At 40.9% G+C, this 17340-nt stretch overlaps 1 protein-coding gene across 2 annotated transcripts; it reads left to right on the top strand.

Annotated features, from left to right (window-relative positions):
• Positions 1 to 534: 534 nt before the first annotated feature.
• Positions 535 to 16803, top strand: LOC134825699 (basic proline-rich protein-like). 2 transcript variants are annotated; one of them, XM_063837905.1, is made up of 10 exons: positions 535 to 679; positions 855 to 979; positions 1121 to 1282; positions 1394 to 1989; positions 4019 to 4071; positions 7838 to 7867; positions 8738 to 8843; positions 10196 to 10232; positions 13575 to 13724; positions 15932 to 16803. In XM_063837905.1, exons 1-10 carry the CDS (start codon positions 612 to 614, stop codon positions 16285 to 16287), a joined length of 1683 nt encoding a protein of 560 aa, XP_063693975.1. In that variant the 5' UTR covers positions 535 to 611; the 3' UTR covers positions 16288 to 16803. The 2 variants fall into 2 exon arrangements, with proteins under 2 accessions (XP_063693975.1, XP_063693976.1); XM_063837906.1 differs by lacking the exon at positions 7838 to 7867.
• The last annotated feature ends 537 nt before the right edge of the window (positions 16804 to 17340 follow it).

The raw sequence follows: 17340 nt of genomic DNA, 5'->3' as shown, positions 1-17340 counted from the left end.
TGATGTCTTTAGGGCTTTGCCCATTTATCAAATCCTTAAAAACGTCTGAAACTTTAGTTTAAATGAAAATAATATAACACCATTGCGTTCGCCGTCCTCAAATTAATATAAGGACTGATTTTGACCAATTTCAACCAGACAATTATGAAAATGAAGCTAATTTTGCACATTTATTCCTCAAATTTTTGTTCAAATGGGCATGGGCATCGATGGGTTGCCTGCCCCCCCCCCCCCCCCCCCCCCCCCATCAAAGTAACAAGTCTCAAATATGAAGCATGGCTATGTAATAGGTTGGAAGGTTGTATACTAACTTTTGACCTCCCCCAGCTCAGCCTGTATCTTCATTAAATGGAGGAGAAATGCCTTTTTAAGCTTTATTCAGGCAGGCACTAGTCCCCTCTCCCCAAGTTACTAGTCTCAAATATGGAACATGGCTATGTAATAAGTTGGAAGGTTGCATACTAACTTTTGACCTCCCCCAGCTCAGCCTGGTCCCATTTGTCAATGCCTCATTATAATAATGTATGTTTCAATAGGATAGCAACGTATTACTGTCGCTGATGATACAACCATTCTTTCACCACAAATCTTGAAAATTGAATTGACTGAGAATGCCACCACCACCACCACCGCCACCTCCGCCACCACCTGCGGCACCAAAACCACCTGCAGCCCCAAAGTAAGTCAATGCAATCTTTATGGTCATAAGTAATATTTAATCATTTTGTTTTGTTCGAAATTGATGTATTGTAAAGTTGAAAGATTAGGTTAGGATTAATTAAAACTGCTAAATGGAATTTGAAACCTCTGGCAACACTTTACAGCAAAATTTTCTACACTGATATTTTTCTCAGAGCAGCAAAAGGTAAACCAACGGGTGGGGGTGGAGGGGACAGGAACAACTTATTGGCTTCTATTCAAGGTGGAGCAAGGCTTAAGAAAACCGTCACCAACGACAGAAGTTCACCAATAGTTGGAGGTGTGTGATGATTTATTGATATTTTAAAATTTTAAAGCATCATTTACAAATTTCTTACATGCTGTAATAGAGTAATAGGTCTGATCATTGATGTGAAAATAATAATTGGAATTAACAACTTAACAATTTTCATAATTACAGGAACAAAGCCCTCTGGGGGTGGCATTGGCCCACCTGGAGGTGGCGGCGGTGGTAGTGGTGGAGGAGGAGGAGGTGGAGGAGGTCCTCCCATGGGTGGTATGGGCGGTATGGGAGGGTTATTTGCTGGCGGAATGCCAAAGCTGAAGCCTGCTGGTCAAAGAGGTTTCCTTTCTTATTTAACAAGCTTATTCCCTGCAATATATAGTGTGTTTGAGCAAATTATCTTGGTCATATATCAATCCTCAATTTTCTTTCTCATACACTTATCTTCAGGCGCTCCTAGAACAGGTGGTGCTATGAAGCCACCTGGTGCTTTGAGATCAGCTGAGCCAAAGCCTCCTGCCCCAGTCAATGACAGAAGTGGATCTGGATCCAATCAGCGAGGTGGTTTTCCTCCTCCACCACCATCCAATGATCGAGGTGGCCCTCCTCCTCCTTCAGCTCAGCGAAGTGGTCCCCCTCCTCCACCAGCTCAACGAGGTGGCCCCCCTCCTCCGCCAGCTCAGCGGGGTGGTCCTCCTCCATCACCAGCTCAGCGAGGTGGCCCCCCTCCTCCGCCAGCTCAACGAGGCGGCCCACCTCCACCACCTTCAAACTTACGTGGCCCACCAGCTCATCGAGGTGGCCCCCCTCCACCACCAGCTCAGCGGGGTGGCCCCCCTCCACCACCAGCTCAGCGAGGTGGCCCCCCTCCACCACCAGCTCAGCGGGGTGGTCCTCCTCCGCAATCTCAGAGAAGTAACCCTCCTCCTCCTCCTCCTGCTAATAATAGAAGTGGACCTCCTGCTCCACCACCTTCCAATAGAGGAGGTCCTCCACCCCCTCCTTCACGGGGTGGCGCCATGCCTCCCCCACCCGCTAGAGTTGAGGTACCTTCTGATTCTGTATCTCCTAAAAAATCTCGCTCAAACTTTTTAAAGAACATTTTCTCCTCACCTAAAAAATCACCCAAAAATGAGCACAGTCTAACACCTCCCCCTTCACCTCCGCCGCCCCCACCAAGCATTCCACAAGCACTTTCACCAAGCATTCCACAAGCACCTCCATCATCAGGTGGTGCTTTACTAAGCTCTATCCAGGCAGGTACTAGTTTGAAGAAAACAATAACTAATGATAGGAGTTCTCCGATGTTAGCGCCAGGAGGCTCTAAATCAGCTAATAAACAGTCGCCTTTGAGACCTCCAATCTCAAGTCATTCTAAATCATCTCAGCAAGCACCTTCACCCCCAGCATGGACACCAGCACCTCCACCAATTAGAGCACCTCCATCAATTAAAGCACCTCCACCACCACTAGCTTCTTCGCAAGTGGGAGCACCTATATCCTCATCAGGTGGAGGAAAAAATGCCCTTTTAAGTTCTATTCAGGCAGGCACTAGTCTGAAGAAAACAGTAACAAATGATAGAAGTACACCCTTAGGGTCAGGAGGGACTAAAACAGCCTGTAGACAGTCGCCATTAACACCTCCAATCTCAAGAAACACTGCTAGTTTCCCTAACAAATCTACCCAAGCAAGGGCGCCTCAACCAAAAACAAATGTACCACAACGAGCCCCACCTCCACCACCACCACCAGTTTCTTCACCAGTGCGAGCACCTATATCTTCATCAGGGGGAGGAAAAAATGCCCTTTTAAGTTCTATTCAGGCAGGCACTAGTCTGAAGAAAACAGTAACAAATGATAGAAGTACACCCTTAGGGTCAGGAGGGTCTAAACCAGCCCGTAGACAGTCGCCATTAACACCTCCAATATCAAGAAACACTGCTAGTTTCCCTAACAAATCTACCCAAGCAAGGGCGCCTCAACCAAAAACAAATGTACCACAACGAGCCCCACCTCCACCACCACCACCAGTTTCTTCACCAGTGCGAGCACCTATATCTTCATCAGGTGGAGGAAAAAATGCCCTTTTAAGTTCTATTCAGGCAGGCACTAGTCTGAAGAAAACAGTAACAAATGATAGAAGTACACCCTTAGGGTCAGGGGGGTCTAAACCAGCCCGTAGACAGTCGCCATTAACACCTCCAATATCAAGAAACACTGCTAGTTTCCCTAGCAAATCTATTAAAGCACCTCCGCCATCACGGACGCCTCCACAAGGATGGGCACCTCCACCACCTCAAATAAATGCACCACAACGAGCCCCACCTCCACCACTAACAAATGTACCACAACGAGCCCCACCTCCACCTCCACCACTAACAAATGTACCACAACGAGCCCCACCTCCACCTCCACTACCATCAACACCACCACCTCCACGACCATCAGCTTCTTCACCAGTGCAAGCACCTATATCTTCATCTGGTGGAGGAAACAATGCCCTATTAAACTCGATTCAGGCAGGCACTAGTCTAAAGAAAACAGTAACAAATGACAGAAGTACACCCTTGTTAGGGTCAGGAGGGTCTAAACCAGCTCCTAGACAGACTCCTTTAACACCACCAATTTCAAGAAGCACTGCATCTCAGCCAGGCAGGACACCTCCACCATTAAGAGTGCCCCCATCTCCAATTTCTCCACCCAGTCATGCGCCCTCACCATCTATTGATAGTCCTCCCAAGGCGTTTTCCCCAATGAATTTCTCGCCAGCACGCCCTGCGCCACCACCACCAACCTCTAGAGGAAGCCCTCATTCACCAACAACACAGCACTCTAGAGGAAGCCCTCATTCACTAACAACACGGCACTCTAGAGGAAGCCCTCATTCACCAACAACACAGCACTCTAGAGGAAGCCCTCATTCACTAACAACACGGCACTCTAGAGGAAGCCCTCATTCACCAACAACACAGCACTCTAGAGGAATCTCTCATTCACTAACAACACGGCACTCTAGAGGAAGCCCTCATTCACAAAGAAAAAGGTTCGCACCTTATCTTAAATTGTTTTGTCCAGGTGAACGATATGAGTAACGGACTGCCCCCACCCCCTCCCCCTTCTTCAAATAGGTAAATATTTAGTGCTTAATTTTGTGCTACATAGTTCAATCCCAGTTCAACATTCAGCACGTTTCTTGGTTGATATAATTAATTATCGCTATTCGCTAACTTGTTGGCAGTAAATTAGCATAACCGTCCTAAACCTAAAGTTATTGTCTCTACGAAGTGGTTCATGCCTACCCGAGCAGTATACACACTCTGTAACACCTACAGCTCACTTACCGTGCTACTTTGTACCCAGTAAACATACATTTGTTACTCAAGAAAACAACAATTTTATTTAGTTTAAGTAAAAGTAGTTGCTGGTGAGAACCTCATGAAAATATAAAACAGTAAATGTTATAGTGCAATATGACTATACACATACTGGTAGTAACTGTGCTGTACATTAGAGGTCTCCAACATTATATTTCCGACAAAATTCAGTTTAAGATAACCAGGAAGTTTGATTTTGTCGAAAATTATATCAATGGAACAAAAGTCACATTTTATGTGGTACATCATATCCTGTAGAAATCTCCAGTTAGACCCGCTATCCGTACGGCGGGGTTCCACTGACGGACGTCCTAAGCCTCCCGGCAGTCCTAGGCCGGTGGGCAGTCCGCGGACCCCGCTGAAGTCTCCACGTGTGTTTGAGTCGCGCAGTTTCAGTGGGAGTCTGCCTAACTTGTGAGTTACATGTTGTTACCACGGTAACCATGTCGTTACCACGGTAACCATGTTGTTACCATGGTAACCATGTTGTTACCACGGTAACCATGTCGTTACCATGGTAACCATGTCGTTACCACGGTAACCATGTTGTTACCACGGTAACCATGTCGTTACCACGGTAACCATGTTGTTACCACGGTAACCATGTCGTTACCACGGTAACCATGTTGTTACCACGGTAATCATGTTGTTACCACGGTAACCATGTTGTTACCACGGTAACCATGTTGTTACCATGGTAACCAAGGAATGAGAGGGGTGTTCTCTGATTTTGTTTAACCAGCCAGGAAAATGTACAGACAATATGAATTCTTGTGATTTTCAGACAAGTAATGTTTAAATCGTATCAGAGATTCCTTTGATTCAAGTAAACTCGAAGTGTTGTAGCCTTGAACTCTGTGCTTACTGAAAAGAAATTGAGGTTGGGCCAAAATCAGATAAAATGTCCGGGGTAAAGCTAATTGATTGATTAAGTTAGTCCCGGATTTACTGATCCGGAGTTCGGTGTTTTACTGTAATAACAAAGCCCCCCTGCGATGGAGTCCGGATCACTATTGAAGCTTGACTATAATTTCCAAAAGAGATTGATCGCTCATATTTTATAATTCAATTCAGTTATAATTTAATTTGCATTGACAACTCACATTTATTTATAATTATTCAATTGTAAAACACTGATCCCTTGATTGATAATTGTGCTAAAAAGGAGCTAATTATATATACTGATTGCTAATTTAAGGCTAATTTTGTACTTTGTCTTTAACAATGATTTGTTAATCATCAAACCATCAGTGATTACACAGGACACAACGCAACAGATGAGTATGTGATCTCGCTGCTCTGTTATAGTGACTGTTCTAATTAATGTCACGTGTTGTGTGACGTCATGTCACGTGTTGTGTGACGTCATGTCACGTGTTGTGTGTCGCCATGTCACGTGGTGTGTGACGTCATGTCACGTGGTGTGTGACGTCATGTCACGTGGTGTGTGACGTCGCGCTGAGTTGCTGTTTAATTTCCGTGTTGTTCTACTTGATTTTTATCAGCTGGTCCAGATACATATCTTAATGATCTCAAAGCTTTGATTTTAAAAAGATATGATGGAAATTCGCAGTGTACCATGTATTATAATATACGATACATTGTAATTGTACATCCTCTTTTTACACAGCCAGTATAACTAGTAACTACTTACTATATTGTTAAAGTACTCAGGGCAAAACTTTACATTCCCATATCTGAAGAGAAGAGGAGTCTATATAAAGAGGAGTCTATAATATCGGCCTAGAATTTGTTATACAGTTAAAGTTAACAGCATGTCCCGATTCACATGATTATTACCAGCAGCTGATTCGTTAAAAACATGTGACAGTTCCGATGTTAAAACTGTACATAACTAGTTTAAAAACAGTAAGTGTGAATATTATTCCAGTAGCAGTAGTGAAAAGCTCTCGTTTCATCAGCGCAGTGCCAGTGTCACGCGGCGCAGCTCCAAGCGAAAGTTAGTGTGTGTGAGCGTGGTGAAATGCATGCGGAGGATCAATGATACACATGTGTGTAATTACATTTTAATTAATTGTGTAATTACATCGCTCTGCGTGGGGCTTGTTAGATTTCTCTTCTTTTTTGCTCACAGCACAATCCGTCATTACCAGAGACTTGTTGCCATGGTTACAAGGGACTTGTTGCCATGGTAACAAGAGACTTGTTGCCATGGTAACAAGGGACTTGTTGCCATGGTAATCAGGGACTTGTTGTCATGGTACCCGGGACTTGTTGCCATGGTACCCGGGACTTTTTGCCATGGTAACAAGGGACTTGTTGCCATGGTAACAAGGGACTTTTTGCCATGGTAACAGGAGACTTGTTGCCATGGTACCCGGGACTTGTTGCCAAGGTACCCGGGACTTGTTGCCATGGTACCCGGGACTTGTTGCCATGGTAACAAGGGACTTGTTGCCATGGTACCCGGGACTTTTTGCCATGGTACCCGGGACTTGTTGCCATGGTAACAAGGGACTTGTTGTCATGGTACCCGGGACTTGTTGCCATGGTAATCAGGGACTTGTTGTCATGGTACCCGGGACTTTTTGCCATGGTACCCGGGACTTGTTGCCATGGTAACAAGGGACTTGTTGCCATGGTAACAAGGGACTTGTTGTCATGGTACCCGGGACTTGTTGCCATGGTAACAAGGGACTTGTTGCCATGGTAATCAAGGGACTTGTTGCCATGGTACCAGGGACTTGTTGTCATGGTACCCGGGACTTGTTGCCATGGTACCAGGGACTTGTTGTCATGGTACCCGGGACTTGTTGCCATGGTAATCAGGGACTTGTTGCCATGGTAACAAGGGACTTGTTGCCATGGTAACAAGGGACTTGTTGCCATGGTAACAAGGGACTTGTTGCCATGGTAACAGGGACTTGTTGTCATGGTACCAGGGACTTGTTGCCATGGTACCAGGGACTTGTTGTCATGGTAACAAGGGACTTGTTGTCATGGTAACAAGGGACTTGTTGCCATGGTAACAAGGGACTTGTTGCCATGGTAACAAGGGACTTGTTGTCATGGTACCCGGGACTTGTTGCCATGGTAATCAGGGACTTGTTGCCATGGTAACAAGGGACTTGTTGCCATGGTAACAAGGGACTTGTTGTCATGGTAACAAGGGACTTGTTGCCATGGTAACAAGGGACTTGTTGCCATGGTAACAAGGGACTTGTTGTCATGGTAACAAGGGACTTGTTGCCATGGTAACAAGGGACTTGTTGCCATGGTAACAAGGGACTTGTTGCCATGGTAACAAGGGACTTGTTGCCATGGTAACAAGGGACTTGTTGCCATGGTAACAAGGGACTTGTTGCCATGGTAACAAGGGACTTGTTGTCATGGTAACAAGGGACTTGTTGCCATGGTAACAAGGGACTTGTTGCCATGGTAACAAGGGACTTGTTGTCATGGTAACAGTGACCGGTATTATTGATGTAGCACCGAGTGAACAATGAAAATGTGTGTGATAAAGCGTGGGATTGCGTGATTGAAATGCTCTAATTCTCAGATCGGTAATACATTCTGCTGTACGGATCAGGTAAATTATATTAAACGTACACACATTCTGTTGTTACATCTGTAACATAATATGAAGCACATTACCTTGTACTTCCTAGCTTTTACATCTTATCTTGCATATTTTATTTGGCTTACATAGTATTATCTTCCTATTTTCCCGTTTCCTAATTTAATTGGCAGCACTTTATGTGTCTTAAATTTACATTAATATGTCTCAAATGTCGTTAGAAATGTAACGCCGTCCTTAAGCTCTACTCTCGGTGACTATGTGATATGTCGCACTAAATCCGTGCCTTTGATCATATTATGTTAAATTAAGCACAAAGAAATCAATTTCCCATCTACTAATACTCCCTATTGAGAATTTTGTTTCAATTTTGTTTCAATTTTGTTACAATTTTGTTACAATTTTGTTTCAATTTTGTTGCAATTTTGTACATTGGAATGTGGTTAAATGTAATGCATACCAAAAACCACCTGCAGTTTACTATTACATTCCATTCCCTGAATCCCCCTCCATGCCAGTTGAACTAACCGCTTACTGTGGTGTAGAATAAAGGGGCACCCATTTAATTAATGTTTTAAGTTTTAACTTAATTCCCTACTGCATATAATAGTAGACTTCACGTGCTGTATGTTCGCTGAAAAGCACTAACTCATCAGTGGTATTAATGTATTTAAATTGTATTAAAAAGTGAATGTTTTATATAAATCTCCCTTCCTCAAAGTACCACGTTTTGATTTTAAATGTACAAATTACTCTGCTAATTTCCTTGTAGTTGATTCTTGTGGACAATAATCTTAGTACTCTATCAGAGTTAGTGTTCTGGCGTCCTCATTACCTGCACTCCCTAATTAACTAATTAACTAATTATATAATTGTTCTCAGAGCCCCCGCTCCTCCTCCCCCGGCTGTAGATCCTCCTCCTCCACCGCGCCGCGGTTCTGGCGCTCCTCAGCGCGGATCTGGTGCCCCACAACGGAGCAGTTTACATGTAAGTCTGGGATTTTAACGTTCTCTCAGCAACACTGAGAGTATATTATATTTCTCTGTAGTGATGTCATTAGTGCTTTGTGTATTGTACTTACATTGGGAGTTTCCTCTCCCCTTACCATTGATTCTAGTTTACAATCCAGCTAAACTGTAACTGTAAACTGTAGATCTTGTGGGTTTGATATAGAAACAATATGAGCTTGTAATAAGGGAGAATATATACAGGGTGGCCCAGAAGTAACTACCCACACGCAACCCTTTAATAACTCACGTAATTCTTCTTAGAATTGCACAGAAATTTCAGAGATTATAGATATGGGTCAAACGTAGATTTCCTGAAATTTGTGTTATGTTAGTTGTGTTATGTTAGTTGTGTTATGTTAGTTGTGTTATGTTAGTTGTGTTATGTTAGTTGTGTTATGTTAGTTGTGTTATGTTAGTTGTGGTATGTTAGTTGTGTTATGTTAGTTGTGTTATGTTAGTTGTGTTATGTTAGTTGTGTTATTTTATTTGTGTTATGTTAGTTGTGTTATATTAGTTGTGTTATGTTGGTTGTGTTATGTTAGTTGTGTTATGTTAGTTGTGTCATGTTAGTTGTGTTATGTTAGTTGTGTTATGTTAGTTGTGTTATGTTAGTTGTGTCATGTTAGTTGTGTTATGTTAGTTGTGTTATGTTAGTTGTGTTATTAAGTTGTGTTATGTTAGTTGTGTTATGTTAGTTGTGTTATGTTAGTTGTGTTATGTTAGTTGTGTCATGTTAGTTGTGTTATGTTAGTTGTGTTATGTTAGTTGTGTTATGTTAGTTGTGTTATATTAGTTGTGTTATGTTGGTTGTGTTATGTTAGTTGTGTTATGTTAGTTGTGTCATGTTAGTTGTGTTATGTTAGTTGTGTTATGTTAGTTGTGTTATTAAGTTGTGTTATGTTAGTTGTGTTATGTTAGTTTTGTTATGTTAGTTGTGTTATGTTAGTTGTGTTATGTTAGTTGTGTTATGTTAGTTGTGTCATGTTAGTTGTGTTATGTTAGTTGTGTTATGTTAGTTGTGTTATTAAGTTGTGTTATGTTAGTTGTGTTATGTTAGTTGTGTTATGTTAGTTGTGTTATGTTAGTTGTGTTATTAAGTTGTGTTATGTTAGTTGTGTTATGTTAGTTGTGTTATGTTAGTTGTGTTATGTTAGTTGTGTCATGTTAGTTGTGTTATGTTAGTTGTGTTATGTTAGTTATGTTATGTTAGTTGTGTTATATTAGTTGTGTTATTAAGTTGTGTTATGTTAGTTGTGTTATTAAGTTGTACTTGTGTTATGTTAGTTGTGTTATTTAGTTATCTTACGAACTAACAGTATTTGTTTGCAGGGTATGCCACCGCCACCTCCCCCTCAAATGCCTAACGGTAAGTCAGGATGTGATTACCTGTAGTAAATAAGTTGCATAATTGAACACTTTCGCTTTTTGTCAAAATATCGAAATTTGTAGATGATTTCATTTCTATAATTATCCGAGAAATCACAAACGTTGCTTCTAGCAGCTTCTAACCCCATAAAATGATATAATATATGGTGTGTGAAAGTAACAACATTAAGGGGGGGGGGGGGGGGGACAATGGATATTTTTTTGTGAAACTTGATTTCGAGATAGTAGTTGACCAACAAACTAGGACCAGTGACCGAACTTTTGAGGGGGTCCCGGACCCCAACCGCCAAACGGTGCCCGCGGGGCAGCCACGCCCATATTTGGTTCAAATTAGGCCCAATTTAGCCAAATACCCTCAACATGCCCAAAACCCAAATTTTAGGTGCTCTACTTGTAGCTAGTGGTCTCTTGAACTCGTATATGAAATTTCATCAAGATTGGACAAAAAATGACTGAGTTATGGGCCAAACCCATATGCCCATATTTGGGCATACCCACCAAATTTGGTAGATTTCGTCCCATAAATTGAGCAAATATCAATATTTTTGAATGAAACTTACTTTATAAGAAAGGTAAGCCTAAACTACATATTCTCTGTAAGTCATAGCTTTATATCTGTTTAAATGTGGATACTAAGGCGAAAAGACCACAAAATATGAACTAAATTGCCTGTATCTTGGTTCGCGATATTCGCGGAATTGATCTCATTAAAATTGTAACAACTCAATCAGTTTTCAATATTTTTCCATGAAATTTTCGGAATCGACTCGAAGTCGCATTTCCACCTTATTTTGAGAACGAATTTTTGATTTAGGCCTCAAAAAAAATTTGGCGGCCAAATTCTGAATTTTTCCGGGAGAATTTTGGAATTTGGCCGCCAAAATTTTTTGGAGGCCTAAATCAAAAATCTGTTCTCAGAATAAGGTGGAAATGCGATTTCGAGTCGATTCCCAAAATTTCATGGAAAAATTTTGAAAACTGATTGAGTTGTTACAATTTTAATGAGATCAATTCCGCGAATATCGCGATCCAAGATACAGGCAATTTAGTACATTTTTTGTGGTTTTTTCGCCTTAGTATCCACATTTAAACAGATATAAAACTATAACTTACAGAGAATATGTAGTTTAGGCTTACCTTTCTTGTAAAGTAAGTTTCAATCAAAAATATTGATATTTGCCCAATTTATGGGACGAAATCTACCAAATTTGGTGCGTATGCCCAAATATGGGCATATGGTTTTTGGCCCATAACTCAGTCATTTTTTGTCCAATCTTGATGAAATTTCATATACGAGTTCAGGAGACCACTAGCTACAAGTAGAGCACCTGAAATCTGGGTTTTGGGCATGCTCAGGGTATTTGGCTAAATTGGGCCTAATTTGAACCAAATATGGGCGTGGCTGCCCCGCGGGCACAGTTTGGCGGTTGGGGTCCGGGACCCCCTCAAAAGTTCGGTCACTGGTCCTAGTTTGTTGGTCAACTACTATCTCGAAATCAAGTTTCACAAAAAAATATCCATTGTCCCCCCCCCCCCCCCCCCTTAAGTGTGGTGCTTGTACCTACAGTAATGTATTCAATGTTAGTAATACAGTTAGCAACATTGGCTTACACATATCATTATTACACAGTACACATTAAACACTTCATAATATACACTTTACACACACTTTATATACAATGTTGTAGTGATTTTCTAGTGCTGTGTATTACACGTCACACATACTCAATGTAGTACTAGTGACACTTATAAGATAATAGTCACACACACGAAACTCAAAACTGAACTTTCGATCGGTGACTATTGGAAATCCTACTATTTGAAATCCTACTAGATTTAGCTATATTAAGTGATGGACCAAAATCATGTCATGAGTTAAATTTTCCAAAAAATCACCCAAATTACGTCCAGTTACATTTCATACACCAAGACAAACTACTAGTTAGAAAAATAGTTTAACTTCACCTAAATGTGACAGCGTGTCAGCTATATACTTATATAGTAGATAAAACAGCGAGCTGTGTAAACTAGTGTAAACTAAATATAACCTGGTTAATTTGAACATCGTGGGAGTGATCACGTCATGTCACGTGGTGTGTGACGTCATGTCACGTGGTGTGTGACGTCACGTCACGTGGTGTGTGACGTCATGTCATGTGTAGTTGAACACAGTGAACTAGTGTAAACTAAATATAACCTGGTTAATTTGAACATAAATATCAGGTCTGACCGGAGTGATCTGATGGCAATTAGATCAAGGAAATTAGTTGTGTTAAATAATTGCACTGTAACAATCCTACACTCATCTGTAACAAGCGTAGGCAGCAGCGTCATATTTAGTAGCGACCTAGGCAGCAGCGTCATATTTAGTAGCGACCTAGGCAGCAGCGTCATATTTAGGAGCGACCTAGGCAGCAGCGTCATATTTTGTGGCGACCTAGGTAGCAGTGTCATATTTAGTAGCGACCTAGGCAGCGTAGCCATCATATTTTGTAGCGACCTAGGCAGCAGCGTCATATTTAGTAGCGACCTAGGCAGCAGTGTCATATTTAGTAGCGACCTAGGCAGCGTGGCTGTTATATTTAGTGGCGATCTAGGCAGCGTGGCCGGCATATTTTGTAGCGACCTAGGCAGCAGCGTCATATTTATTAGCGACCTAGCCAGCAGCGTCATATTTTGTAGCGACCTAGGCAGCAGTGTCATATTTAGTAGCGACCTAGGCAGCGTAGCCGTCATATTTTGTAGCGACCTAGGCAGCAGCGTCATATTTTGTAGCGACCTAGGCAGCGTGGCCATCATATTTAGTAGCGACCTAGGCAGCGTGGCCGTCATATTTTATAGCGACCTAGGCAGCAGCGTCATATTTTGTGGCGACCTAGGCAGCATCGTGGCCATCATATTTTGTAGCGACCTAGGCAGCAGCGTCATATTTTGTAGCGACCTAGGCAGCAGCGTCATATTTTGTAGCGACCTAGGCAGCAGCGTCATATTTTGTAGCGACCTAGGCAGCGTGGCCGGCATATTTTGTAGCGACCTAGGCAGCGTGGCCGTCATATTTTGTAGCGACCTAGGCAGCGTGGCCGGCATATTTTGTAGCGACCTAGGCAGCGTGGCCGTCATATTTTGTAGTGATCATATTTTGTAGCGACCGTTCATGTTTTCAGTTAAATGCTGCTTAGGTTACATTTGGACACAAAGGGACACAATATTGTATATTATTGTAAATAAACTACATCTTCAGAGCCTGTAAAACATATAAGATAGGCACTCACAAAATTCATATAATCATGATAATCTAACGTAACACTAGCCTATCTCCCAGGTGCTATGGTAGCCCCGGCCCCGCCGCCTCCTCCTCGCAAGGAACCAGCCGACTGGGAGTCCCGCTTCAATTTCAGAACAGAAATACCTCAACCTGATATGTACGTGCCGAGCCCTAAAACATACCCCAGCAAGGACGCTACTATTAGAGGTATGTTACCATGGTTAATATTCATACTATCACATTACTACTTGTACATTACTTGTACATTGCATTGGTAGTACATTACTTGTACATTGGTAGTACATTACTTGTACATTGGTAGTACATTCCAACCGTAATGTTTGTAATTCTTTTCGTCTATTAGTTTGTTGTTTCTCCCATTATGTTTAGATTCTGCATGAAATTCATTTAAGCTACATTTAATAAGACAGTTGGAATAGTAAATCTGCAATCAATTTTAGAATTCCTTTTCATTGAAAAGAAAAAAAAGAGCAAATTTAACTTAAACTGCACATTTTACTGTTTATTGTCCTCTATAGTTTACACACGAGGATTATGGTTGAAATTAGTTTATAATACGATAATATTCAGATTCAGACTCGTTTAATTGCTTTTAATGAATGATTACTCACAATGTGGTATTAATTAGGCTAGTGGGTCTCTCTTCAGTTAAGAATAGCATATAGTGGTACATATAGTCCCTACATAATATTACATATTATACTTTATACATTATGTATAATGTATAATGTATATGTTTTTGTCAAATGAATTCGGTCCCTGAGATGGAGAAGAATTCTAAAACCTACACAAAAAGAGATTTATCTTTTCTACTGTTGCAAGGAAACATATAACATGTAGTTTAAATTTGTATAATTGCTACAAGTACTAATCACTCACCACTAACTGTAACAATCTGCCAAGTTCCTTGTAACTTTGTGTTTAAGTTCTACCACTAACTTAGTTAAATATTCACAGTAAGAGAGTTAAAACATTCAAGCTTTTGACTTTCGCGATTTAGTAACATTTTAAATATTTGGCAGGTTAAAATTACTCACTTTAATGTTTGATGAGCTCGCGGTTCTCATATATACTTTTTTTAGTGTTACTAAAGTTTAAAACTATGATAGGAACGTTGATTTCATAAAAGGCGCAGGTTCTATACTAGTCGAGTTGTTTTCATATTAGATCATTGTTTTATATGAATGTATTGCCATGAAATAGCAGTGAAAGATCTGACTCTGTCAGTGGGCTGCATATTTCTTTAACATTACAGTTACATACATGCACACGGGACTTTTCTATATTGCCCTCAACATTTTACATTCCATAAAACCTCAATAAAAACAGCAGTTTAGCGGCCGTAAGCTGTACATGTTGCTTGAAAATATCCCTATATAAAATATGCAATATGAGTCACTAAATAATTTTATTTTAACAAAACCTTACAGCGAAGTCAATGAGGAGGCAAGAAAGACGAGAAAATTAAATTTTGTAAGATTAAACGTGTCGTCATTGTTACGTCATGGTTACAATTGTTACGTCATGGTTACAATTGTTACGTCATGGTTACAACTGGTACCATGGTTACAATTTTTACCATGGTAACAGTTGTAACTTTAGTTACTTTTAACATTGCGCTGTAAGGGGTGTTTGCCTTTTGTCAATTGTAGCTCTCATAACTTTTGGTCAAAATCGCTGAGTAAAGTAAATCCAACTGTTGTAAAGCAGAATAACTTTGCTGAATTGCAAACTATTATTTATTTCATATAGCTGGTTACTGGTTACTGGTTACTGGTTACTGGTTACTGGTTAATCTCAATAATGAGAGGGGGCTGTGTAGGAATTGTTCGCTTTGTGTGCCTAAAGAATGTTAAGTATGTGCAGGGTAAGCTAAATGTCTGCTCATGTCCTGTAATGAAGTTCCTGGTAATACGAGATGTGTAATGTAATCTAAGTACTTGTAAAGTCATGTGATACTACCACACCTGCTGAGTGCAGGAACACAGAGGCATTGTGTGATAAAATGTGGGGATCCGGGACATGTAGGTGTTTACAGGTGTTTATAGGTGTTTATAGGTGTTTGGGTGTGTGCAAACAGTGCAAGTGTGTATATAAAAAGTGTGTATGTAAACAATGTGTATATAATAGTTGTGTAAACACTTGCTAAACAAACAAATGTAAATAAACACAAATCCCGCAGTCGCTAGGAAGTTACATTATAATACCACATAATAACACTGTGACCAGTTTTACAATACTAACTATTAAAGCACAAACAGCTGTTACACTGCTATTGTAATGCAACACTGTTACATTACAATAGTTACACTGCTATTTAATGTAACACTGTTACATTACAATAGTAACACTGATACACTGCTATTGTAATGTAACACTGTTCCTGTCATTAGGACGGAGCACAAGACGGAAGCAAGCTAAAGAACGGAGTGGTTTACCACAGAACATGGCAAGTAACACCAGACCTCTACCTTCAACCCCTGGAAGGGGGGCTCCCGCCCCTGCACCCCCCTTAACTAGAGGACCATCCTCAAACAGGGGGGCCCCTGTACCGCCCCCTTCTAGTAGAGGACCTCCAGCACCGCCCCCATCTAACAGGGGACCTCCATCCACTGGGGGCCGGGCCCCACCTCCTCCGAACTCTAGAGGCCCTCCAGTACCGAGAGGGGGACCACCCCCTATCCCTCGCTCCCAACCCCCACCACCTCCCTCGCGAGTGAACCCCCCTCCACCCCCACCCCCTAGATAGATATTTTAATTGAGCTGATGTTACTTTGATTCTGTTATGTTACAGTATTTCTAAAATCATTGGGCCGTTTTTGTAAGAGTTTTACAAAAAAAGAAAGGGATTTCAGTTCGCCTCTTGTTCAGTTGAATAAATTGGACACCAGTGAGAATAAACAGTACTGATTTGTATTATTGATGATGTTTGCGTTGCTGTTAAGTTCAGTTTAATAAATTTACATTGAATTGCAGGATCTGTTATTATTAGATCAAAAATATGTAATGTGATTTGTAAATGCCTACACTTTGAATGACATCCACTTGGAAATTTTACTGTGACGTTTTTGTTAAACGAGAAAATGTCACCTCCGATAATACTGTTATATCATTTGGTTCTCGGTGTATAAATAAAGTAATTCACAGCTATTCAGTATATCAACCGATCATTTATTTTTGTATAGACTGAGCTAATTTTGAATAGTTTTTAAAGAATGATACGTTTTTAATGAATGATTCTTTTGGAAAATGATTACCGTTGCAATTGTGAGTTTAATTTATTCGCCATGATGTTAATTAGAATTTAAAAACTTCTGAGGCGTGTGCCTGTAAAGAAGGCGAATAACAATCCCAAAAACGTGTAAACTCTGGCTACGACCCATAACAAAATTATCGACTTTGAATTGTAGCAAATTACGAGTTGATGAATCCAGATTTTTGGAACATTTTTGGAACATTTTTGGAACATGTCCCAAAATTGTCCCAAAAGTGTCCCATGCATTTATTTGCCCTAATAAGCTCTAAATAGTGCCAAAAATAATTGTAAATGATGGATATAGTTGCAAGCTAGGTCTAGGGGCCATCGAAAGTTGCATAACATTACCCAGGTTCATGGAATGAACGAAAATGAACAAAAATGAATATTGTCCTAAAAATGCTCAGAACGGTTTAAAATTGGTCGGAAAGTGTTTATATTAGTCCTAGGACCACTCAAACCAAGTTTGGGAATCACTGCATGTCTAGAACCGATGTTACGAATGTTCCAAAATGTTCCAATTTTGGGACAATAATCCTCCTGAGA

The sequence above is a fragment of the Bolinopsis microptera genome, unplaced genomic scaffold, assembly GCF_026151205.1.
Source record: "Bolinopsis microptera isolate Bmic1 unplaced genomic scaffold, MBARI_Bmic_1.0 sca18, whole genome shotgun sequence".
NCBI lineage: Eukaryota > Metazoa > Ctenophora > Tentaculata > Lobata > Bolinopsidae > Bolinopsis > Bolinopsis microptera.
The sequence above is the reverse complement of the archived record's forward strand: the minus strand, read 5'-3'. Positions and strand labels throughout refer to the sequence as shown.

Bases quoted from the DNA above. Each gene is read 5' to 3' on its own strand.
- LOC134825699 (XM_063837905.1), top strand. From the start codon at position 612: ATGCCACCACCACCACCACCGCCACCTCCGCCACCACCTGCGGCACCA. The intron at 4,072-7,837 runs GTAAATATTTAG...TCTAATTCTCAG, and splicing joins CCTCCCCCTTCTTCAAATAG to ATCGGTAATACATTCTGCTG. The intron at 10,233-13,574 runs GTAAGTCAGGAT...CCTATCTCCCAG, and splicing joins TCCCCCTCAAATGCCTAACG to GTGCTATGGTAGCCCCGGCC.